Source organism: Trachymyrmex cornetzi, unplaced genomic scaffold (assembly GCF_001594075.2).
Source record: "Trachymyrmex cornetzi isolate Tcor2-1 unplaced genomic scaffold, Tcor1.1 scaffold129, whole genome shotgun sequence".
Classification (NCBI taxonomy): domain Eukaryota; kingdom Metazoa; phylum Arthropoda; class Insecta; order Hymenoptera; family Formicidae; genus Trachymyrmex; species Trachymyrmex cornetzi.
The window spans coordinates 187373-214162 of NW_017295861.1; the positions used below are offsets into that span (position 1 = coordinate 187373).

Sequence of the window (26790 nt, forward strand, 5' to 3'; positions counted from 1 at the left end):
GTTGTAAATTGTGTGCTCAAGACGGGGGTGCAAGAGCTCTCGAGGTTGATAAAAGAGACGTGTGCAGCGTGACCGTGCGCGCGCGCGCGCGTGCCTATATGCATATATATATATATGTACATATACATATTATATATATAATACACACTTCGTTTTCTTTTTCCTTCTCTCTCCGGTGGTATCGGTGCATATACGCCTATTACGTACGCATGATGAAGTCTATGAGCGCTCGTAATGGAAGCGCATCATCCTCCCGCCCGTGAGCCGCCGTCGGCTGCAATTACTCAAGCTCGTGTACGACCGAAATGCAACCCGCCGCGAACGTGCCGTGGCGCAGCGCGGAACGGAACGGCACGTTTCGCTTTTACAAACGATCCGTTTCGCGGTAACGATATAATTGTGCTTGTCGCAATGTAATCTCGCCCTGGTGCGTCTCGAGCGCGTCTGAATAAACGCCACGGAATTCTCTTCTTCCTTCCATTCTCCTTTTCCTCGCATCCAGAACCACCAACAGCGGAACGCTCTTCCGCATTCACTTCTTTTTTTTTCTTTTAATTTTGGCCACTGGGTTGTGTTTCCTGCCTTGGACGTGCCATGGACCAACCAGTTTGCCAGTTGAAAGCGGCGAGAGAAAATCAGAACTCGGCGGCAACTCTTTATTTTCGTTTACGTCAAGTCGGTTGCACGAGACGATACCTGTGTATACCTACCCTTTTTTATTTCGGACTCTTTCCTTAGCACCCTAGCCTTTCCATTCCTCTCGGCAACCACCCGTTGCACCGTTCCCCTCTCGCCTCGTCTCTTTTAGTTGCGGTAAGTAAGGTAGGTATATCTGCGCGGGTAGTTCTTTAATTTCGGGAAATATCTTCCCGAGAGGTACGGCCGCTTTCGCGACTCGAACTTGCGGTGAAAAATGACTCGGGTAAGTTTGCCTCGAGGGTGCACCATGTCCTGGCCCTCGGACGATCGCTCATTCTTTCTCCTTCGATTTCTCTTCCGTTCGCCCGCGCTCGCGCAATCGTCGCCGGATGTAAGCGACGATGGAGAACACCGTGCGATGAATACGCCGAAGCGACGGTAATGCCGAGATCTCGATATACGTTCTGATAACTTTTAGAGTGAGTATTTTTCACACGATATCCTTACAATTTTGAAGCATCCTGTATCGGGTTAACAAGATTTATCGGCACTCTTAATTATTGTCAAGTACCGCTTCTAGTGACAGCACTAGTTGACGTAATTCTATTTATTTAACTAATTGGATGGCACAGAATCGTGTCCGCGTTACCACGAGTGCTTTTAAATAATTAGATTACACATGTATATACACGTATTCACATACACTAATACTCTGCGGGATAAAGCTACAGCTAGTACATATCTCAAAAATGTTCCGCTCGCTTTAAGCAGGCATTATTTAAAATTACGCTTTCCAAATATATAAGTTAATTTTACTTACTAGCACTGTTATTGCGATTAGAGTTTGTAAAACATTTAGAAGGAGTACAAATGTGGCAAAAAGAGGCAACGTAAACATGTAACTCGTAATGTTACACGCATACATGTATCTGGAATACAGTTAGAAATTAAAAGTACATTACGAGTTATATACGAGCACCTTTTATATACGACGCATCGCTTGAATATCGTTATATCTAAAGAGATGGTCTTTAGATGTGCGCAACCGTCATACGCGATATGAATAAGAAATAGTATTTTTTTTCCGTCAACGCTATGTGTACCGTGCCTACATAGTGGCGTAATTACTCCTAGCTGGCGACCGGTGGCTTACGAAGAAAAACGAAAAGACAGTGATTCGTATTTACCTGTCTGTGCAGCTCGAAGGTGCTCAAATATTTTAACAAGATACGAGCGCGGCCAAGCGATTTTCCGATATAATAACTTATCCAAGAGAGGGAACTGCATTCGACGCGCTGCTTCGACTACGACCTCGAAGGTATCGCGTGAAATTTTCAACGTAGCTTAATAGCCGAGCATTGTGCTTTATCTAATTTAACGATGTTAATCAGTTAAAGATAATATCTACCTTTATCTGATACAGCAATTAAAATTTAAAGAAAATTGCTAAATATCGGTATTTACTATCATTTAAATAAAAACTTCGTTACATATTATTTGCACCTTCAAAATATTTTGTTGATTAGTAATCGGAAAGTGTCAGAAGAGGAATAATTTGATAATGAATTTAAATTTCATAATCAACGAATTCAAATCAAATTTTTGCATTTGAATGTAGATCATGGATGTTACTCGCGCGCTGCAAAACAAATTTCAATCATTTACGGGTAATGTAATTACAGCATTTTATTTTTTTCAATTTGAAATAAATAAAATAAATAAATGAAAAATTTCAGTTGCTTCCTTTTTGAAGCAAGTGATATATATTATTGTGTACATAGCGTGAGAGGGAGATTTACTGTTTGTCATATCACGACGTACGACAATGTATGTCATGTTGCTAATTCACAAAACAAAGCGTCATTGAACGAAAATCAGCCAGCTTGCGCGAGGGCGTGTTCGCGTTTATTAAAGGCAAATGTATTAAACGTAACCCAGCAACAAAACAAGTATTGGTTATTCAAGTTTTCTAGCAGCATGCTGGAAAACGTTGAATATTCTGGTGTATAAATATTGGAAAATTCTAAGCGTGGCAGCGGTTACCAGTGAACGGCCATGATATGGTAATAATCACGCCTGTATAACGCTTGCGGTTGAAACATCTAACGCACGTCATTCACTCTTCGATCGTTGTGTACATACGATCGTACTGAAAATTAAAAAAAAAAAAGTGACGTATGTGACGAGGAAAATGTTCGCGTCGTACTAAAGCGCGGATATAGCTCGCATAATTCACACATAGCGATAAAATTTTTTTATTTTCTTGCCTATATTTTTCGCGAAACAAAAGTATCTACTCGCTGCTGATTACGTTTAGGAATAAATTAAGAATACATACATATGATTTTAACTTTTCTAATAATACATTGATAAACTCAATATTTCTTATAATCAGTGTTTGTTTCACTTGATTTCTAATTTTTTCAATTTATTTAATAAAACAAATTTTTTTAATACACAAAACCTGCTCATGTTACATTCAATATGTTTTATTACACTGAATAAGCATTGTTCTGTTAAAAAGGATTTCGTTAATTTTCCAAGCTAATAATTACCGTATTCACACGAAGGACAAATTGAATTAGCATTTTGTTTTACTTTGTGTTACAATTAAAAATTTAATTTTCCGTGAATATTTTACAGTAATATTGGTACTTAACTGCATTTAAAATTATGTTGCATGTATGAATTACCCCAGAAATGCTTATATATTTTAATAAAAAATAATTAGAAAATATGCACAATATAATATTATACAGTCGTTTTCAAGATTCATTTATTATCAGATATGTTGAATATATAAAAATTATTAGTAATTACGATAAAGTTTTGACAAATAAAATTTCAACGATGTAAATTAACGATAAAAAAGATTTTATTGCCTATTTAATTTTAAACAGATTTTTGTTAACGTAATTTGAAAGCTATTACTAATCATTTACTTAAAATTGAAGATTGAAAAAATAGACAATTTTTGCCATTAATTTTTACCGTAGAAAAATTTAGTTCTATTGTATAAAATAAAATATAGCTTAACAGAAAGGTATTGTTTTAATTTAATTAAAACGTCATTCATTAAATTGCATTTGTTTCAGAAACGATGTTTACGATATGCTCAGGGAGAAACAAATGCAGTAGACTCATCCAGATTTTAAACGCAACTCGCTATGAAACAGCCACGGTATTTTACCTTTGTGAAATATATATTTTACACATGATTGTTAAACGGACCTGTTGCCATAATGTTCAAACAACGGGAATCTAATCCTATATATCGTATCGGGTTACAAGTTGGTACCATCGCATTATTAGAAAATGCAAAGATAAGCATCTGTTCGCAGCATCAAAGTTTGCTGTGGACAGAGGACGAAATAGTCGGTAAATTCAATGCAAGTTGTACAGACGGATAATTAGCCCCCAGTGGTACAATCGGCATAATTATTGTTCACTGCGGCTTACCCCCGCACATTTTCCTCTGGGAGTGCTTCACTCTGATGTACATTCCTCTCTCTTTCTCTCTTTCTCATACCTTTCCATCATTGTGTCTCTACCGTACTCTCTTTGGTTCGACATTTTACAATCACCATCAAACGCTCCAACCACCGACAAAATACACGATCGTATTAATGAGCCCAACAAGAGCCGATTGAACCGGTTTTGCCTAAACAAGGAATGCTCGGTTAATTGTAATCGCTCGTCAACCACGGACGCGCTAATTACAAAGGCAATCATCGTAACGAATGTCAAATACAGATAACGCTATCCCCGGTCGTTTGTGTTCCTGTGGACGGACAGATACGTAATTCCTAAAGCCCGCGTTCTACGACTTTATTTGCCCAGCGCATTATCATTAACCTAGTTATGTGCAATAAGAAGTGCCCACTTACGTATAAGCTGTAATGTGCACCTCTTGTCAACAGCCGTGCTGATTGTGAAAACGATCGTTGTAATAAGTGGCACATGTATAATCCGTTAAATGTCTTCTTAGGATTAAGTAGGACACAAAAATCGTGTGCGGCCGCATATTTTTTAGAATTGTTACGAATTATTAGATTTTTTTTCTGTAGCTAAACTAGTATATACTTTTGAAACTTAAAGTGAAATAGATATATGTTTGGTATTTGGCGAAAGCAAGAAAGAAAATTCTAGTGCAGTCCAGTACGGAATAAAAAATAGGTTTATAGTGCAGTCTACTTGCTTTTTAATTAAATATCACAAATATATACAAGTAAGAAGAATCTCTAAAAATATAATGTTCATAAAAATAAACAAAACAAATCTACTTTATATTTTATAAACTTTGTTCTATTTAGAAGCTGAATTTGACAAAGTTTTAGAGTAATAAAGTATACATATATCAATGAATATTAATATATCTATAAAGTATAATAAGTCAGTAACATAAATAACCTTCTGCTCTTATAAATTAAGGCGAAAAATGAAGGTTACTGACTTTCTTATTGATTCTCACCCACGTACGTATATATTAAGGACTTCTTATATTTAAATGGATTTTATATTCATTCCGCTTTGTGGACTCTATTTGGTTTAACATGTCGCGATCTATTAAAAGCACTTTAATCAAGTATTCATTATAAGTTGAGTACTCTTAAGTTACCCTCTTATAACTCGAAAGCTTTTGCTTGTTTACAACAAATTTGTAGTTTTGTACTAAATTCTAAACTGCTTCATTATTCAAAACAAACAGTCCTTTCATCGAAGATTGCATTACTTTGCGCTAAAGCGATCGAAACTTATCAGCTTCGAAAATAAATGTACTTCCGATATTGTTGGCTGTTAAGTTAAGTAGGTCAGTAATAGCCTATGGCGTATTCTTGTTACTTTCAAAGCTGATAAGTTATAAGTTGTCACAACGTGACGTTAACGTATATTTTATAAGTATCTACCCAATTACGTCTTTTCATGAGAAAAGATCACACATAGCACGTAATTAAAAAATAGCTTGTCATTTGTCAGAATAAAAACAACTAAGAATGTCGTTATATCGCAAATACTGTTGGACATGCTGTATCTAAAATTGTCAGTTTTCTGTTCGTTAGTTCTCCTGTATTAAAAAAACAACCTGCTAGTATTTATCGATTAAAAGCTAGCTGGTCTGCCACGAACGACAAAAAACAATCGGTACATAAAGAAACTGTGCACACATGTTATCCGTGTCGCACGGATTGCCAGGTTTTCCTTTCACTAGAAAAATACGAGTGGCTGTACAGTTTCGATCGACAATATAAAATTGCGAGAAATTCAAGTGACCACTATGTAAATCATACAGTTGCCCTCCAAATAAAACAATTTTACTCAGAGACATTAAAAAAAAAAAGAAATAACCTTAAGGATTTCATTTGTGCGTTTTCGTTGTACGACAAATTTTTTCAGCCTGTTGATTGGCTATGAGAAAAAAAGATCCGAGAACCTTTCTGTCCTGGAGCCATTTGTCGTACAATATAAACGTATAAATGAAATCCCACTCTTAAAAATAATTCTATTTAGCACATCTTATAAGATGCTCTGTATAATATGTAACTTTATATTTTAATCAGACTTATTCAATATTTAGCCTATCGTTTATCGACTTTTATATCACCATTACATGACATGGGACGAGATGAAGAATGTCTTCGTTTGAGATCGTTTGAAAAGGATACGAGAGGAAAATCTTTCTTTTGGTAAATAAAAAAAGAATTGGCTGAAATAAAATCGGATCAATTTTATCATTTCAGCAACGTTCGGTTGTCTCGCCAGTTGATGTATCGAAGCTAATACACGCTCGCTGCTTATGCGCCCTTTACATGATTTCACAGACACCGCAACACGCTCGCGGGCTAGCGTCAAGATATCTGTCAAACATCCCTCGGCAGAAAGAGTCCTAGAACGCGTATTCTTCCTCATCTTCTTCTTCTTTGCTTTCCCCATTCTCCGTCAGACATCATTTTTCATATCTCGACCTCCAAGAATATCCGCCGACGGGTGACGTCCTCCAACCTCTGACGTCGACAATGTGCTGCGTTGATTGAATCGTCGAACGTCAAGGCGTTTCCCGCTCCAACCTCTGTCTCCTTTTCTCTCCTCCTTCCGTTCTACCTTCCCTTTTCCTTAGTCGCACTACACTCCCCCCCCCTCACTCTCTCTCTCCCCCTCTCTCCCTTCTCTCTCTCCCTCTTGTTCCAGTCCATTGCCTTATTCCTAACCGAGATTCAACCTCGTGGCAAGATCCTTAGTGAGATCCGCTTAGTAATTCACGCGGCGCAACCGCTCGTGTAACGTCAATTGCTTTGATACGCTGAAGACTGCGCGGTCAATCCGGATATTTGCCGCATACCAATGTTGCCGACCCCATCGTCGTAAAACGCTTTCCAATTTCAACTTCGACGTTGACGCAGTAGTGAACATCGTAGTTTTGGTCTGGGTTAGACACGGTGTTGATTATCTTCGTAGCATCGACGGGTGTGTTTGTACGTGTATGGATGCGATGTTTAATAAAATTAAGTATGCAAAAAGCAATATCGAATATTTGAAATACGAAATATTTACAAATTACGTAATTGCGTTGTTGGAAAATATATTTTCATTATCGAGAATTTTTTTTAATAAAGATAAAATCTGATTTTACTCTTTACTTTTCCTTCATATTTTTTATTTTATTTGTACAATTATTATTATTATAACTATATAAAACACAAAATTGGAAAATTTATGTTAAATTTAATACGTTCCATGTGTTCCAAACTCAGTTCACTCAAATTGTTGTATTAATTTAACACAAGATGAATATATTGTTAAAAAGTAATACAAGTGTTATGTAAAAAATTGACACAAAAAAATGTAACATTAACACAATTTGTGAGAGAGCAATCATATTTCGTTATTAAAATTAACATTTATAATACATTAAATTAACATATTTCAATAAATTTAACATTTATAATATGTTAAATTAACACATTTTATTCATCTTAGAATTTACGTTTTAAAAAACATTTTTTACATATTGCTTGTTTACTTACTCATAAATTGTGTTATTTTAACACTAAGAGATGTTGAGTATTAATTTAATACGAAATATTCAAATAACACACATAAAACTCAACACAAAATTTTAACTTAAGTGAATCGTTTTTAACAAATACAGAACGTTTTTTTACTGTGCAAGATGAATTTGCTTTACAAATCTTTTTATTGTTTCGTTCATTTTGTAATGTAACAAAATAAGGTGTATTTTTTGGTATAACGACATTTACTTCGAAGATCGAATGAGAAATTTAAGAAATTCGTGCATATATATCCTTCCGTGATGATCACACTAATTTTCTCTTTTGACCAGAAAAGGGAAGCTGCATGACGTTACTACTGATGAAGTGGCCAGTTAAGTTTGTATTCGCCGGTACGTTGCGTGGTCTATCTTTGTCAGAAGAAAGCATTAATGTTTAAGGCCCAGTTTCACAACTCACGGTTAACTCTTAACCGAGATTCAACTTATTCATTATCTCTTTTCAATTCTAGAATTGGAAAGAGATGAGGAACAAGTTGAACCTCGGTTAAAACTTAACCGTAAGTTGTGGAACTGGACCTAAGGCTACGTTTACACCATGCCTATACAATAGGGGTCCTTGCTTATCCTGTAAATTAAACAAAAACACCTGTCGTATAGATCGCGGACTAAGAGCACGGTGTAAACCTGGCCTAAGTCCGCGCAGGCATTCTTCTGGACCTTGATTCTATAGTGGAGCGTTAAGCGTTTAATAATTTGTAATCGTGTGCGCGCGGGACGCTGCATTATGTAGCGGAAAGTCTGGTAGACATAAAAATATATCCGCTCTTATTCCGTTTTGCTTTGAACGTAGGTAAACTCGCCGTGCAAGCACTGCAGTCGAGCGGTTTAGCACAGGAGAAATTCAAAGGAAATACTTAAAAGCGGTGAAAACTGACGCTAATGGAATTTCGTTGTAACTGACACTTTTTTTGCGCCTTTGTAGTGCGGCGACTGTACTCAGAATTATGAACCAGATCGGGTTTTGCGGTCGAAATAAAAACTCTGCGAGTAATATTCCAGTTAAGTGAGACAGCGCAGGCGAGACATTTTTTTTGTTAATACAATATTCACAGTACAATGCAATATATTGACTACATCTTTGTAAATTTTAAATTTGCCAATTTTGATGAGTGCATTATTTATTTCGTTTATTAAATATTATTTTAAAGTATCATGAAAGAGGCTATAATGATATGTGAGACTATCTTAAAGATATCTAACACGAATAAAACTTATCATGACTGTGTAATGCTATATATTAACTACACCTTTGTAAATTTTTAATTTGCTGACTTTTATGAGTATATTATTTATTTCATTTAGTAAAACATTGTTTTAAAGTGAAGTAGCATGAAAGTGGTACATGAGATTACTTGAAAAAGATTTAACATGAATATAAAACTCATAAAGATTATAATGTCAGTTATATAAGGAGTTATCATTCCGCGAGTAGAAATAAAAATATATAAGTAATAAAAATTATTTAATATGTATTTACGAATTATGAATAAGGTAGCATATAAATTTCCCTTTATGGGAACCACGAAAGCTAATGAAATATACGCATATGTAAATCAGCATGTTTTCTTTGAAACGAGCGCATACCGTACACGATGTTCCTTTGGCGCTATTCTAGTTTAATGATGTATGAGTAGAAAAAACTAGCACCGCGCTCTAGTGGACCATTTGGTGCTCTCTTAATTTGTCTCTCGCGTAGACGAGTTGAAACGCGAAGCTGACGCGCAAAAATTTCACAAGGAGACGGCAATTACTGCTAGCGTGGTTAATAGCTAGTATATTCGCCGTTGGCTTATTTCATATTCATTAAAAAATTAGGTTTATGATTTTATGGAATGTAATCAAATTTATCCAGATAAGAATTGTATGTTACGTTTTTTGCTTGTTTCGACGAGCAACAAAATTAATATAGACAGATAATTCTTGATAAAAGCGTTTACATTGCATTAGTATTTATACTTTTCCTACGTTTGTTATTACAAGTGTCCATTGTATCATTTAATATTTGTTAATTGTGTACTTTCAAAGATAATTTCAGTGCTAACTTAATTCATCTAACTTTGCAAACTTTTGATAAAAATTGTTTTAAATATTATAATAAAAAAAAGAAAGAAAAAGAGAGAAAAAGAGAAAAATTATAAAGAATAAAATAAAAGCGAATTTTATTTCTAAAATTTTTTTAAACGCAATTTTGGGCTAAGCTGTAAGATTTAATGATCGAGATGACAAAACAAAAATTCTTAATACGTGATTTACATTTGTATGACTCTGAGTATGACTAATAATGCGAAAGTGAGTCAGCAATAATGCACTTGTCTATACATAATAGAATTTTTTTATTTTTAGAACTAATTAAAATTCTTTTATCTTTCTTTTTTAATTCAAATAGGTCGTCAAAGTGCCCTGTTAGAAAAAAATGTGTCAAATTTAACATAAATCGCACATCCGAAATAGTCAACTGAAACTTTTTGGGTTAATTTAATACAAGATGAATATGTTAGAAGGTTACACAAAATATTATATACGTAAGAGTAGAGAATAAATACAAAAAGGTAATCTCAACACAGTTTGTAAACAAACAGTTGAGGCATATTTTTTACTAAAATTAACATTTATGATGTTAAATTAATATTTTATATATTCTCAAATTTTATTTATTCATCTTACAATTTACGTTTTAAAACATTCTATTTTTATATTATTTGTTCACTTACTCATAAATTATGTCTTTTTGATAATAAGAAATGTTGAATATCAATTTAACACAAAATTTTTAAATAACGTAATCACATTAGGTTAAAAAGTCCAACACAAACTATTAACAACAACGTAAATGAACCGTTCCCAACACAAATACACAATGTCTTTTACTGTGTAAATTGCATTAAAACGTATTTGGCGGCAAATCGTACTGATTATTCGTAATTATCTTTATTATATTTCCATTTGAAATCCGTATTCGGTCGTTCCCAGAACTACCGCTTATAATAGCAATGTTCAATAATTCATTAGACCGTCGCTGGATAATTATCGAAACTCTACTTAATGTTTTAGTTGCGTTCTTCGCGTTTCGTGTTCCTAGCGAACTTTCATTTTATCGTTCGCTCGCTTTTCGGTGGGATCTCAATGAGCGTGTGACAAGTCGCGACAATGACATTTTACTTTACTCGCTGGCTCGTTGTCTTGCCATTTCACCCACAAAATGTCACCCGCGACTCCGACGCGCCGTGCGACGAGAAGCTTACGAAAATGTCATACCTTCGTCTCAAAGTCCCTACCGCGCCATCCCAGCCAATGTCGTTTCGCATTTTTCGAGTTCACTACGCTTCAGCTTGGGTTTATTTTCAGGCGCGGTTGCATACGTCTTTTAGCGAAGGTATGCCGCCGGCATGACGCACTTGCATCCAAAAGGAGACAGAAAATAAACGGTAGAAGAGTTTTAGATATTTGCTCTCTCATGGGACGAGAGGCAACCGGTGGCTCGCGCATTAACATATGGATCATTATGATGAAGCAAATGAAAAAGAATTTTCATTAAGCTTTTTGTAGGCGCTATATTCAATAAAAGAAACGATCAAATTATGATGTAAAAAAGTTCAATTAAATCCATACGTATAATATAATATATTTTAAAACATTTTAAAATATTTTAAAATATAAAACTTATATTATATTATAAAATTATATTATATTATTAAAATTTATATTACAAAAGATTATTTTTTGTAACCTCTCTCTCTCTCTCTCTCTGGACATAATTACCATAATTGAAATTGATCGTAATAAAATTATGGTCAAATTAAAATATTTCTTATTTTCTAAAATTAAAATCGTTTAATTTCAATATAAAGTTTAATTAATTGTAACAAATAAGTACATTTTATTATATATAAGTAGATAATGTCAATTAGCACACTAAATTTTCTAAGACATGATGATCTGTATTCAGAACGCGTTTATAACGATGTTACCTCTTATTTAGCATATTGTTTACGTTACGTACGAGTATATACTATATATCATAAAATTTCAGAGATAAAAGTGCATTTATTGACATAAGCGTGTTCTGAATACGATTTACGATTTAAAAAAAATATTTTATGAAGAATATATGCATAAATTTCTCCTACATTTGAAATAATATTTAATATTAAAATGCAAATTTAAATAATAAGCTAGACTTTTATAATAAGCTTGATTTTTCTTGTCGAAAAGCACTAATGATAATGACAACTGACAGAGTATAGTATACTTCTACAAATGCTTCAACAAATGGTGCAATTTCCATCATTTCGAGCTTTATCGATTTTTCTAGTATATATACGGTCTTCAGAGTGACGATAAATTAATGTGAGCTGCAATTCCAAACGGTACCGTTAATCCTCCTTATGACGAAGTCGGAGAATGCATTCATTTGGGGAACGTCAGAAAAATTATGAAGTTTCTTAATGTGGAAGCTTAGCGCGGTGACCTGCGGATGATATTACAATTTGCTCATGGTGATGCCGTTTATTTCGCCGACCGATAACCATATTTTATACGTATGCGACGCGGTATAGTTAATGGCGGAATCATTAATCAAGCGATTATGACGTATAGAATGAACCAATCTGACAGAGTAATTTATTCTCTCTCTACTGAGTTTCCTTACTTATACACAGGCAAATTTTAAATAGCGAGCTAATGAACCTCCGTCTTCCTGAATATGTTCTAAATGCCTGTTCTTACCGGAAAATTCATTACGAGTTAACTGAAATTTATGCTTCTGTCTCATTTACACTTATTTCGACTACAATTTGTTACGACAGCTGAATATACGTTATTTTGATTCTTATTCGGCCCTTAACTTCGTTCATTATGTGCATGTAATAGTGTACGAACAGCGTGTGAAGCTTATGATCTATAACTGGTTTTCTTTCTTTATTTTTTTTTATCGCAACGAAGTAATAACGACTAGACGATTATTCTTTATCCCACCAACCATGTATCCATTGCCCAATATTCTTCATAGATATTTATCTTGCAGTTTCTTGATCGCTCATTACTCCTGCTGCGTAGCTCGACTAGAGAAACATTACACGCACGCACCCTTTCTGTCTAGAGATTTATTCCTCACGCGAATCTTTCCTAATCTTTTTAGCCTCGGCAAAATAATTATCGGAAATTGTAATAATACCAACTGTCTCCATAGCTAATTCCTTTTTAAGTATCAGAAGATACAAGAAAGTATATAAAATTTATGATACCGGATTATTACCGAGAAATATACGCAAGGCTTACATTATTAATCTGTTTATTTCATTAATGTTCATATTTTATTATATGTGTTTAAAACATGTTCAGTACTCCATCGAATTATTTTATTCTAAATAAAACTATAATACATTTTTAGAAGAAATTTAATGTGACTTGAAGTGGATTATTACTTACGCTCGCACATATTTTTCGACTACCCTTACATAGCGTAATATCCTTCTAATATAAACTCTCTAAATCTGAATCAGTGGATAATCACTAATATCAGTGCCAAGTATGTTACTGGCAATCAGTGAATCAAATGTGAGATCCTTAACCTAGCCAATTTTTATTATGTGATCTAACTAACCTTGTTTTAGTGCTTAAATTCAATGAATATGGTATTAAAACATTGAAATTCACATGTAGTTATCAGTATTTTAGTTATATAATGGTTAAACATTGTTTCTTTTTTAGTTGAATTTCACTGATTATTATCAGTGTCAAATATGCCACAGGGTAATTAGTGACTGTCCACTGATTCAGATTTAGAGAGAATATTTTAAGAGAATGGAATCATGATGAAATGTCACTGTTGAGTTGATGGTCTCGGCAATTTTATTCGTAGTTAATAATCAGGATTATATTGTTCGACTAATTTTATATTTTATGTATTTTAATACATACTATTATATGTATAAGAATATTAGTTAAAATACAAGCAGCTTGTTAGAAAAAAAAGGTACAATAAAGATTCCTTGAAAAAATTGTGTTTGACGCTATTGGCATTTTAATGTATAAATAGAAAAGCTGCCGCTTATAATTTATGGGATTTCTATTTTATCTATCTGATTATTATATTGTGAGAAGTTCAAAATAAAAGTAAGCTAATAAAGTATTGACCATTCTTAGATTTTGTAATGTCATTGTGCAAATAGTTCAGAAGTAAACCTATTATATTTAGAATAGCTATGTGTAATTTTATGATAACGAGAGAAACAAGTCTATAATTTTTTTTAGAACTATTACAATGCGCTTTTACACGAGAATTAAAAATTATTGATTCTCGAAATAGAGAACTTTCTAAAAATACTAATCAGTACTATACTTATAACTGATGTAATAATTATTAGTAAATATTTTTTGTTTTTTGATAATACACTGATTCACTTTTAGGAAGAGATAGATGTTGATTATACTGTCTCTCGTTTATGTTGTTTTTAAATATAAATATAAATTATAGGTATTATAAATTTTTTAATTTCTCAATAATAACAATTAATAATTCGGTATTCTTATAATACAAGTTAATATATCGGTACAATGATTAAGAAACTAGAAAATAACAAAAGATAATTGCGATATTTTTTTTATCTCTATTGAGTCCAACATTGTACAAGACAAAATTTTTTTACTATCTTTAAAAAAACTCTCACCGGTCGTGCAATAAAATGGCAGAAAGCTGCATCCGTCGCGGATGAATATAACTGGTCTATTGATAGTAGACCACATTCAATCGATTCCACCGTTCATCCACGCGATCCGAAACTAAACAACTGTGAAGTAATTTCGTTGAGTCGAATCGTTTGACGTGATAAAGTTCAATTAACTCCTGGCGATAGCTGCGAGCACGTGGTTTTACGACAGCGTAGTTGCTTCAAATTGAAGCGTATTTGGGGACAAGAGTGGCACGGAGATTTCTAGCATGGCTAGGAGAGAGTAAGAGAGGCAGGGAAAAACAGTAAGCGGGATGAAAGGTCGGAAATGGGGTAAGCTTCCTTCCGGAGCCAGCTGTTTTCGTACAAACAGCGACTGCTTTGCACGTGTGCAGGCGCGTGTGCAGAAACTCCTGTGTACCTATATAGATATGCGTTGAGGAAACGATACCCCACTTTCCTTGACTACTTCCGCGCTTCATCTTCACCCTTCGATTCTCACGGTTCTCCGCTCCTAGATTACAAGCTGCAGTTGCCGTTGCTGCTGTTGCAACGACTGCTGCATCGTAATGCACGTGAGAGAGAGCCCAGCAATACCGAATGAAATTGAAGCGCGTATCCTATCACATGCACTCGTGGGAGATGGGAGTAGGGTAGAGGAACAGGGAGGGAAAGATGAAAAAGAGGACAAATTGATATAACGCGAGTTTCTTCAAATATTTCGCATCGATAATATCATTCCGTCGTAATAAATACGATTGCATCAAGTACAGCCAATCTTGTCGAGCATGTTCAACGATGCATGAGTCCATTAGCAGAGGATTGCTAGTGTCCGCTTCGTTTGACTGAAGTATCAGAAATCTTTCTCGTGTAACCCGAAGCTCTCAAGAGGTACCGAAAAACTTACCGAGACCTAGAAATGGATCGGGAGACCTGAAAACCTATTTCGTGGAGTATATTTTTGTTTGATAATTTAATATTTTAACATCTCCAAGACATTTTTTGTATACCAGCGTAAACTCTCTTTCGAATTAATCATATCTATATTTTAACAAATTCCATATTTTCTCATTCATTTGTGATAAGGATTCTTTCTGTTATTCTCGGCCACATCAAAATTTGTAATAACATGAAACAATAAAAAGTTGTTTTCAAAACAGGCAGAAAAAGCCTGTGAATACAAATAGATTGATGTAAGGTGGCGGCAGGACGACAAATCTTGAAGAAAAAGAAATCGATGAAGCGATTCCCGAGAAAGAAAACAAATATAACGTAATATAACGTAAAAATGTCCGACCAGTGTTAAATTGGCGAAAAAATATAGAAAAGTGACGTAGTTGTTTATAATATCTAAAATATAAAGAGTATTATTTAACATTTATTTAATATCTAGAATAAAAAGTAAAAGAATATCGTTTAATATTTATTTATCTGTTAATAATATTGTTTTATTATATTATAATTTAATAATAATGCACTGTGTGTAATTTATCTATCTTCTTTCAAACAAATACCGAATAGCTCAAAAACGTGTAGACGTTATTATTATATAAGATTGCGTGAAGATAAAAAAGAACATAAGAAACAAAACCTATATCGTATCGTAGTTATACCGTACAATACTTGAAACAGTTACTTCAGATGACCGATCGTATAAAAGTACGATCTCTTTCAAGCAGCTATACACGAGATTTGAACTTTACAAGTGGCATCGCACACACCTATACATACACACAACATCTGTTGGCGAGAGCCAAGAAGAAAGTGCCGCCGTCTTTTTCGATTTCGTGCACGACTATTGCAGAGATAAGTGAGACTTTCAAAATGCATTCTGCAGAATATTAGCTATATACGTTTCCCTCTCATAATCTATGGCAAGAATCTGCGACAGTTTTCCAACGATGTCACGACAAATAATGGAATTATTTTGTTGCTAGCTTTTAATCTAGTTCTATAAAATAAGTATTCATATTTTGCGCTAAAATAACCAGACGCTATGTGTCCTACCTAAACTTTGTGATTTTTTTCTAATCTTTTGCTAAGTCCAAAATTTAAAATTAATAATAAAAAAAAAAGAGAAAATGTTGTATATTAAACAAAAATATAAGTCATTTCCAAACATTTAGGAGTGCAGTAAAATGCAACTTCCACTTTTCATTGCCAGTATTATAAAGAAAATATTAGTAATAACGTAAATTCCATATCTCAATATTTAACATCCAATTTAACAGTATTATGCTAACGGACATTATATATTTTGGTATGCTAGCTCGATTAAGCGCGTATTACGGGCGCGTCGACTTTATTACACTTTTATGTAGCGTATTCTTGTAGCGAGTATTCCAAGCATCGCGATAGTAGCGCACCAACAATGCTCCTGAATCTAAGGGCAAATTCAAATTTGCATCTCAGACCGGTATCCGTAAGCGGAAGGAAACGCGTTTCCGATCTCGCCCACTTATAATCCAGTCCAAATATAATGGTTTCCTCGATCGATGCCGTAACACACAACGTGCATGTAACGCAAAGAGCATCCTCAGAATCTCACTCCGCGAATTTCACGTATTTGGCTGAAACAATTAGTGCTCTCGCGATATTAATATTAGTGGCCCGCCTTCGTGCAGCAGAGAGTATCAAACTGAAGGAATGCGGAATCGTTGTGTGATGCGGTAAGCTTGAGAAGCAAAGGAAAATAGCAGGTAAGAGGGAGGTAATTAAATCTAACTAGAATTCCGTATCGGTCATTCTCGCTTATTCTGCTCGCGTGGGATTAACTCGTCATTGGACTATCACGCCAGCTATTCGCCATATAAGACTTCTAACTCGCGCAAATAAATTTACTGTAAATTTATTCACTCAGTGTCGCAAAAACTTATCGCAAAAAAAGCACACAATGACTACACCGAGTCATCGAAAGAGGTGCAAACACGAAGTGTGAAGAATGAACGGACGAGGTGAAAGTTCATTCAAGTTGTTTGTACACGTGTATCGGAGAAAATAGAGTTGGCAAGAGATGAAAGGATCGAAATAAAAGTGGCGACCCTGACCATTGATGCGTTACTCTCGAGGGGAAATCACAACCGACTAGTGTAGCGTCGTATCCTCCCTCGGGATTCAGAAATTATCGTCGACAAGAACATAACTCCTGCAACATCGGCTTCTTCGTAGGATATCCGGCCTAGGCTGCCCCGTTCAATGCAACCGCCGGTATCGCGAATAATTAATACTGCGGTTTGTTTGCACGAACAATCACAGAGGCGGGTATGAACATGGTTCCTCTCTCCCGTGTTCGCATCAGCGTCGGCTTTCTCTTTCCAACTATTGACCGTGAGAGAGACGTCAATATTCTCTAAATGTTAAGCACCTTGATCCAAAATCCGTCACATTAAAGCCGACGTTAGATAGGTATATACAGGAAATCGTGCGTCTTGTCGGTAAGGACTACAGGGTAATCAAGGATCGTCAAGGGATTGTGGAATATTCCGCGTTAGCATGATAGCTCTTATGGATGCGCAATTTGCCGATTGCTACAGCAAGGAAGTACATAATACCTTTGTAACGGGCCGTAATGATTTCGAGAGTTTGCTTCCTCTAGAGAATATTAGTCATAAACGTTGCATTACTTGACGCGCGAAACAGCCCGTATAAGGTCGCGCCAAGTTTAATGTTCTATTGTAAGGAAAAGCGGAAACTGAGGATATTATATATTTTTTATCAAAGTATCAAATTTTGAAAGATTTTTTTTTTATCGAATATTTTATTACATTAGTTATTATAAATATGTAATTGTATCTGTGACGTAAGAACCACAGAAAATTATGCTTATTTCCAACATCCAATTCCGAAGGAAATAAAATTTTGTCCGGAAAATGAGATTTGTTCGCAGTGTAGCAATAGATGGCACATGATGGTGTATAACCATTTGGCAGCCTCGGTTGGCTCTTGCGAGATCAAACTCGTAATCTGATGGGGCAGTTGCAAACATTCACAATATAACATAGACGTTTTGCCAATAGATACAAACAAAAGTTGAGGTAAAAGTTATGCAACGAAGCAATTATAGAAAATTGCGAAATACACAAATTGCCTCGACATAATACTTTAACATTTTTTTTTATTAATATCAACCGAACATAATTTTTAGAAGTTGAAAATGTTTAAAAATCTATTCAGGATGCAAATAAGTCACTAATTTTCGTATTTTAAATACAATTGTTCAGTTCAAATGCCATTTCCAATATTACATCGCACACATATATTAAATACAAATATATTACGTATCTACAATTTTTTTACATATATATACGGAATACAAAAGTTCACGTTAACATAGTGCTGAAATCATGATTATTTAAAAGAAGAAAAATTTCCGAGCGCTAATCTCCACGAAATCCAACGAGTTTTAAGGACTCTGCTTCAATTAGGTTTAGGACCGTAAAAATACTTTTCTGGGGTGCCTCCTTTCCTTACTGTTCCCACTTCCACAGGAAGTAATTTCGGCTCTTTAATAAAATTTTAAAATTTGCCGGAGAGTTGGGATAATACATAAATCGTTTTATTCCTGAAGCACGCTTATTTCCGCACTTCATAAGGCGCGGTAGAAATGAAAATATTATAGCTGGAAGCACATTGAAGCTCTATTTTGCGATAAGATTTTGGAAAAAATATATTATTATTTCTTACGGAAAAAAGACAGCTAAGTTTATTTTGTTAACTCTTAATTTTAAATACATTTATTAATAAACAATAAATTTTCTAATTTCTTAATATTTCAAAATTATAATAAGATTATAATTTATAAATAAATTATAAGAAAATTATAAAAATATGTATACGTAACCGATTGCAAGATATCGTATCAGGACACCTTTCATAAAATTTATATAATTTTTCTTTAATAAAAATTTGTTTAAAAGTATTTTTTTAAGCACTAGATATATTTTTCTGAATATTCGATATATTAATTGAGATTTTTTATGTCTAAAAATTTTGTACAGATTAATACTGTTTAAATAAAAAGTAAAAATTAGCATACGCAGTAACTTGTGTCACATAGGCTGCATAATAAGTTCTAGCAAAATTTATTATAATGGATCACTAACGAGCTGTGTGCATGATTAATTCTGAAACATCGAGTTTGAATAAAAAGTTTGCAACAATTTTTTAATTATAATCAACTAGGCGATATATTTATATAGTACATTCACGTCAAGATTTTACTTTTACTTTGCAAACTTTATTTGCAAACTCCATTGTTTCTAAAACAAATTTTGATACAATTTTTAAATTAAAATATTTATTTTCCAATTATTCTCTAGAAATACTTATTTATGTTGTTAACAATTGGAAAATTTTTTATATTTCAACAATTTATTTAATACATTAATTTAACGTATCAATAAATATAACGTAATGTTAATATTTGTAAAATATTTTAATTATTTACATTTTTTCTTTATATTCTTTTTTGTCTTATATTTCAGAAATAAAATATTATCCAAACTTTAATTTTTCAAATTTATTCATTAGCTGATATTGGGAACGTGCATAAGTTAGTGCATAAATAACAGTAACTGGAGAACGACAATAACGTCAAAAGATATAAGACATAACGTATAAATGGCATGTTTGTTACTAATTAACAGAATTCGTGCCATCATATACTACATAACACGGCGCAAGTTCTAACACCTTGCGAGTCGTAATAAGACGCTTTATTATTTCAAAGCACCAGAGAATATATCTGAGGTGTTTCTTCCTTCTCTCAGGAGTCACTATACATAAAACTCACCATTACTCATGTTACAATTTGAAATATAAATAAACTACTCGATGTCAGCAACGTCGTTGCATTAACGTACGCTCTCTTCGTGTCTTTACTATTTGAAGATATGTATTTATGTTTCTCTTCCTCTCTCTCTCGCTCTTTCTCTTTCTCTTTGTTGAAACGATAATGCTACGAGTGCGCGCTCCACTTAATCGCGTGTCCTATCAGAGGAAATTAATAACTTATTATTAGCGATGCGAAAGGATTGTGATACCATCGGCACAAAAAAGCAATCACGCGATATCGGTTATAGCCGCGCCGTATGCGACTGCCATGTGCTAAAACGAGTTACGCTAAAAAGCGTTAATTCCGTGGCGACCGTCGTCGGCATCGATTATCGAAAGCGCGCCCCTTTGTGTCCCGTCCGAGCAAAGTGGCACGCGCTTTTTATTATTTTTACTGAACGCTTTTCGCGAGTATCACGGCGGCCAACGTGACTCGCCGTTTTCATTTCCGCAGAGGTGTCGTTGACCAACCGCGTAAGGATAATGCATCGATTCCGTTCGAACGTGCGCAAACGAACGCCCACATACACATATATACACGCATTTATACGCACACACGTAGTCCTGCGATGCTGCGATGCCATAAAACAATTTTGTGCATTTTTATCGCAAAAACATTTCCACAGTCGCGCGAGGTAGGCGCTATCTATAAAACTATAACTTCTCCATGCGTGGTTTGAGCGCGACCTGGTGAAAGAGCAAAAGAGAATCGAAAAGAGTATTTCCACGAGAAACGCTCGATCTCTCGCTGAGAGGAGAGATGGGAAATAAGTAGAAAACGAGAGAGGAGAGACAGACAAACGACAGGAAAACGAATCGACCAGAAGGCCACGGGAGGGGAGAGAGAGAGAGAGAGAGAGAGAGAGAGAGAGAGAGAGAGAGAGAGAGAGAGAGGAGCTCCTTAACAAACTGCTGAACTCACACCCCGCGGGATTTTATTTCTACTTAAATGGAGTTGCCCAGATACGCACTGTGATCCTCGTGCTCCAATCCTTCGCTTTGAATTTATTTGTCCTGTTCGTTAACTTCTCCATCCCTGTAGAACTTTGCCGACGTAGTTCAGTAATGACGTCGCGCCGCGCCGCTCAAAGCGTCTTAGTACCAATTTTCTAAATCGCAAATTACAGTATGTATCTATGTGTTGGCGTAAGAGTAACCGACGTGATTTCGTAATTTAGAGATAAAGATCTGTATTTGCATAATGAACTTACTGGAAACTCTCGCTAGAAACTATCTGATTTTCATCTTGTATTTACATATCAAAGTCGGCCAAAAATAGGAAAATATAAACCGCTCGTATTAAATTCACATTAATCACGAATTGCATAAAATATATTGGAAATGAATTTATAAATTATCTCCCTTTTTGTAAAAGTAAAATCAATAAAAACTTGAAATAAAAAGTTAACATGAATTCGTGATAGAGTTTATTATAAAATTAACATGATAAAAGTTTTTAACGATCTTATTATATTTTTGAATAAAAAAACGGATTGTTTCTATTAGCAGATAATACTGTTTTATAATTTGTCACGGGTGTATAATGAAATTTGCACGGTCTAATGTCACTTATCAAAATCAGTCCCAATCATACAGGGAGACATCAGTGCGCGTAACGTGGCGTGGAATTGCAACAGCAGCACGGCGGCGGAATGTATGGCTGCAACCGCGCGTGGAAAATAGGATGGCCGGGACTATGATGTTGTGTCTCACCTTGTATGGTCCGAGATCCTCGACGATGCAGGTGAAAATGGCTTCGCGACCCACCGAGACTGTGAGATTGTTCAACGGTTTGCCAAACCTGGGTAAATCTGTAACACGTGAACGTCCCCGACTTAAGTAACACGCTATCGCGCGAACGCTCTACGTATAAACGGCGGTATACATACTCTTACTTACTTACTTACTAGTACTTATACTTATAGCCCACCTTACGTACGCGCCAAAGTTTGCAAAGTACTCGAGAAACTCGGCAGTGAATAGCGCGAGTTAACGTAAGCGGGTCAAGCAAGGACTAAGCCTGGCACTTTACAATTCCACAATGTTCTTGTGTATTTTCGATTTTTAAAAAGAAAGGTCATTTGAAATTATTGAATGCTGCCATATCGTTGCGCCGCAATGAAATTTGGAATGCAACACGGAAAAAAAATGTTGCTAGCTACAGCTAATTCGGATTAGCTGAAATTGCATTAGCTACTATAGCTATGAAATTTGCTAATACAAAAGGATTTGCTGCTGTAGCTAATATAAGGACGTGATAGCAAAGTATGCATGTCTGTTACAGATCAATTTATTTAGCAGCATGAAGTTAATTGTCATAATTATCAGATATGTAAAAGAAAATTGTCTTTACCACAGCTAAATATGGTTTGCTGAAACTGTATTTGCCACCAAATTATCTGCTACACAGAAAACGTTTGCAATGATCAATAGATCGACATAATAGCAAAATGCTTGTCTGTTACAATGATAATATTTAGGCCTCACAGCTAATGGAAATTAGACCTCGTAGATACGACGTTAGGTATCCATACGTTACGACTGGAATTTAACTACCACACGCAAATTTTTGCTGTTGCAACTAATCTTTTTTTTCCGTGAACTAAACGTTTATCAAGTAATTCTTATTGGAAGTCAGCGCGCTGGAAAGATTCAATCAGTTATTTCTAAGTAACAGTTCCGAAAATTCAAAATGCAAAAGAATGAATGAATTCATCCCTCTTTATATTCCGACGGAAAGTAATTTCAGTAATATAATAATATTTTATAATAACGCGTATAACAAGGATTATGTAATAGATCTATATAGTGATTTTTACTGGCTTTGTTATATCGGCTTTTAAATAAAATATTTTGCGGTAAAATTTATTACAGTAATGAAGTAAACGTTATTGTAAGAGTGACAAGATTGTTTGCACAATATATAACAAAATTTCTTTCATTAAGCTCAGCTTTATAGACGGCCCGCTCATCAAGCTTAGAAACTTCTAAGAGGCCATTAATAAGCAAGCCAATTACTACTTCAAAGAAAATTTTCGAGACGAGGTAGTATACTTACGAAACTACGCGTGATGATACGAAATAAGTTAGCAACAGTTTATAGCATGGTACGTGCATCATCACACTGTTATAGTCCGGAATTTAATGTGTACTCAAGTATTTCTCTCACCTGAACAGAATCGATGTTGTCCCATGCGACATTTGCATATTCAATTTCGTACCAAATACTTGTTTCTATCGGATTTTCGGAAAACAGCTCGAAATCCAGAGAGAGAGTCGTAGTAAATGAATTGTTAATAATTTACACCACATCCAGTCGTTCACAAATCTCTCATGCTCTTATTTTTCCTTCCTTTATCATACTCTCTTTCATACTACTTTCTTATATTATTCATTACGTTCTCTTATATTTCCGAACAGCGGCTTTTAAAGTAATCCGATTATATCTTTTTTTTTCTTACACGTTCGCAGTGTCATATTGGCGCTACCGCAATTTGAAATCCTATTTTTCTGCTGCTCTATGCAAATTTAATAATCTCAAAAATATACCACCGAATAACTACACCGTTGCAACTTGAAAATGAAATATTCGGATTTGAAATAGCAGATGCATTGAAATGGTCGACACATAATCAAAAATACAATATCGTTCGATTTTTAAATGCATGTTGGTGTTTCTCTTAAAAAATTCTCTTCGCTAATTGCTGTACCTAGTCATAGTATGACTACATCCTTTATCGATAATAAGCTACCTCGATAATAAGCTACAGTAATTACACCGTAGTCCATTTGCGAGAGCATATTCATGGTTTAAGCTTCATTAAGCTTGGTATAAGTTTCATCGTACAAGGTATATGTATGTATATATATATATATATACACATATACACACATATATATATATTCGTCGAAGAGAGATGAATGAGATCTGCCTAATTATTGCGAACTGATTCATGATCCACGACAAGCGGTCGTTTACAAGATGAGGTACATTGCGTACGTCGGTGCAATGAGTGCCCTCATGCATCGCCCGTCACCGCTGCTCATTTAGGAATACTATGTAAAACAGTATCTTAATCTCGCTTGTTTAACAGATAAAATATAATTGTTATTGTAGTAAATAAATTCTCGTAGAATAAATCACATTATAATGTGAATACTAATAGCTTCATTTATAGTCGAAAAATTTAAGTGACAGTCTTCTTTTTTATCTCATAATCGTTTATTTTTGTCAACAAAATAATAATATGACAAATTTAAATTGATTTAATGACTAATAAATAATGTTTTATTATCATTAAGTTTGTGAAACTAAAAAAATAATATGTATATAATTCACGATGTTTATATGAAACTGATGAATATGAGACTCGATCTTTACTTTAAAGATTTTTTTTACTTCTTCATAGAAACAGATTTATTTTTTTGCATGTAAAAAGATTACATATTCATTAATATTTGATACATTTTCATAAATTTTATTGAAATTTATGAAAATGTGTCAAATATTAATGAATATATAATAAAAGAAATTATTGAATCAGGATTTTTAAACTCGAATGTTGAGTCTAATATATTCGTAAGAGCTCTTAAAAGAATTGAAAACAACAGCAAGAATTTAATTCATGTAGTCGTGCTATTAATAAAAAATCGTGCAAATAATAAAAAATCTCTTTTATACTAACAATAAGAGAAACAAATTTCAACGTTATTAAAATGAATCTAGGTATTTTGAAGTGACAATCTCTGTTACTATAAATTTCTTTCTATAAAATATGATCTATTCTATACAGTTCAAATAAATTTAGCTAACCTATTCGTAAATAAGTTATTTTGCATGATGATATAAAGTATGTATTTATAGATTTATTGTGAATTAAAAATCGTTACTTATCGAAAAGTAGAAATTTAAAATGTTGAAAAAGTAGATAAAAGAAAAGTAGATTTGATAAATAGATACGATTAAAAAAATGTTTGGTAAACTTATTTAAGGGATCTGTGGATAAAATAATCTAAACAGAAATAATTTATATATAAAAGTAACTTCTGTATTTTATCTAATATTTCAAATATTCAACAACTCAACGACAATTAAATGTTTATTTATTGTCGTTACAGATACAGATTAAACTAATAAAGTACTATATTACTTACGTTAAAAATCGATTATAATTTTTTTTAATGTAATCACGAAATCGTAACACGAAGTTCTAGTTTCTTTTGTATGCTCAATTCTCATTTATATATATATCCTTCATTAATAAATAATATATTTATAATCCGCTTGAAATTTGAATGAACTTTTTAGTTATGTGATAACACTTATAACTAAATTATTTCATGAATGTAATTATCAGGAAATGATGAAAGTCACAGATCTGTAAGTAATTGCAGAATTCTCAATAAATTTGAAATCAAAGTAGGATGTTCCTCATTTAATTAGATTGAAGTCAATTTTTTGTGCAGTAAAAATATGATTAACGCAAATGAAACTTTTGCTTTTAAATTTTTTACATCTTATTTATATATTAAAGTCAATAAATTAATTATATATTAATTAGCCTTATCTTGTTTTTAACGATTAATACGTGATAATTAAATAAATATTTTACTAAAGTAATATTTAATTGAAAATAATACATGTTATTTACTCAGTTACAATGTTGTTAACGTTGTTGCTAAAAATGTCTTGCTTACTGGAATATATGTATTATACACATATATATATATATATATATTATATATAAATAATATATGTTTGCCTATATGTCGTTTAAGATTTATCTAGTTAATGTTTAATACACAAGTTTTGCGATTACTAAAACACAATATAAGCAATATCCTTTTATAATAGTTATTAATTAAATACATCTCGGCGATATATTGACATATTATAAATTGAAGAGTTAATTTATGCATTAATTAAGTCAATTGACGGTTATTTTACAACAACTTTATGAAATGTATAAAAGAAATTAAAATATGTTTAATATTATTTAAATATAATTACAATACTTCATTTTTTGTAAAAGTGTTTAACTAAGTGTCGTATTTCATAAAGTAATCCTTCAAGTGCATCGCAAACCGCTAAAGATTAAATTGAAGTTATAAATCATGTGTTAATATAACCCGATTCACGAAGAACTAAAATGAAAAATAATGAGCACACTCCCTCCCTTAAACAGCAATCTAATCTGATTTCTGGTTACCGAGTAAATGGAAAATAAAGATCAGCACGCAAAGATGTTATGAATCAATAATATCTCGGTAATCGAAGCTATAATTATACTGGTAACAAATAGATACAAAATATATTATAAGTCGACAAAATTACTTAAAATATGCAATGTACAGCTTAATATGTATATTATTTAGATATACAATTTTAATTGAGCAATTTTAATTGAACTTAAATTTCTTATTTGAACGTAACGATGACTGCATTCAACTTTGTACAACAAAATAACGTTGCTTACAAACAATAACAAATGCTTTCTTTTGCATTTTGCATCCTGAAAAAATTCATGTAAATCGATAGAAATTTCTTTTTAAAGATTTCCAAAACAATAATATTTATCAAAA

The 26790-nt window shown here is 33.5% G+C and overlaps 1 protein-coding gene across 1 annotated transcript in view; it reads right to left on the reverse strand.

Annotated features, from left to right (window-relative positions):
* The window catches only part of LOC108770567 (neurotrimin), an 86260-nt gene that overhangs the window by 28176 nt on the left and 31294 nt on the right, over positions 1–26790 (reverse strand). Inside the window, exon 2 of the mRNA XM_018522209.1 lies at positions 21922–22019. Within this exon, the coding sequence (XP_018377711.1) occupies positions 21922–22019 (98 nt within the window). The remainder of the gene's footprint in view (positions 1–21921; positions 22020–26790) is intronic.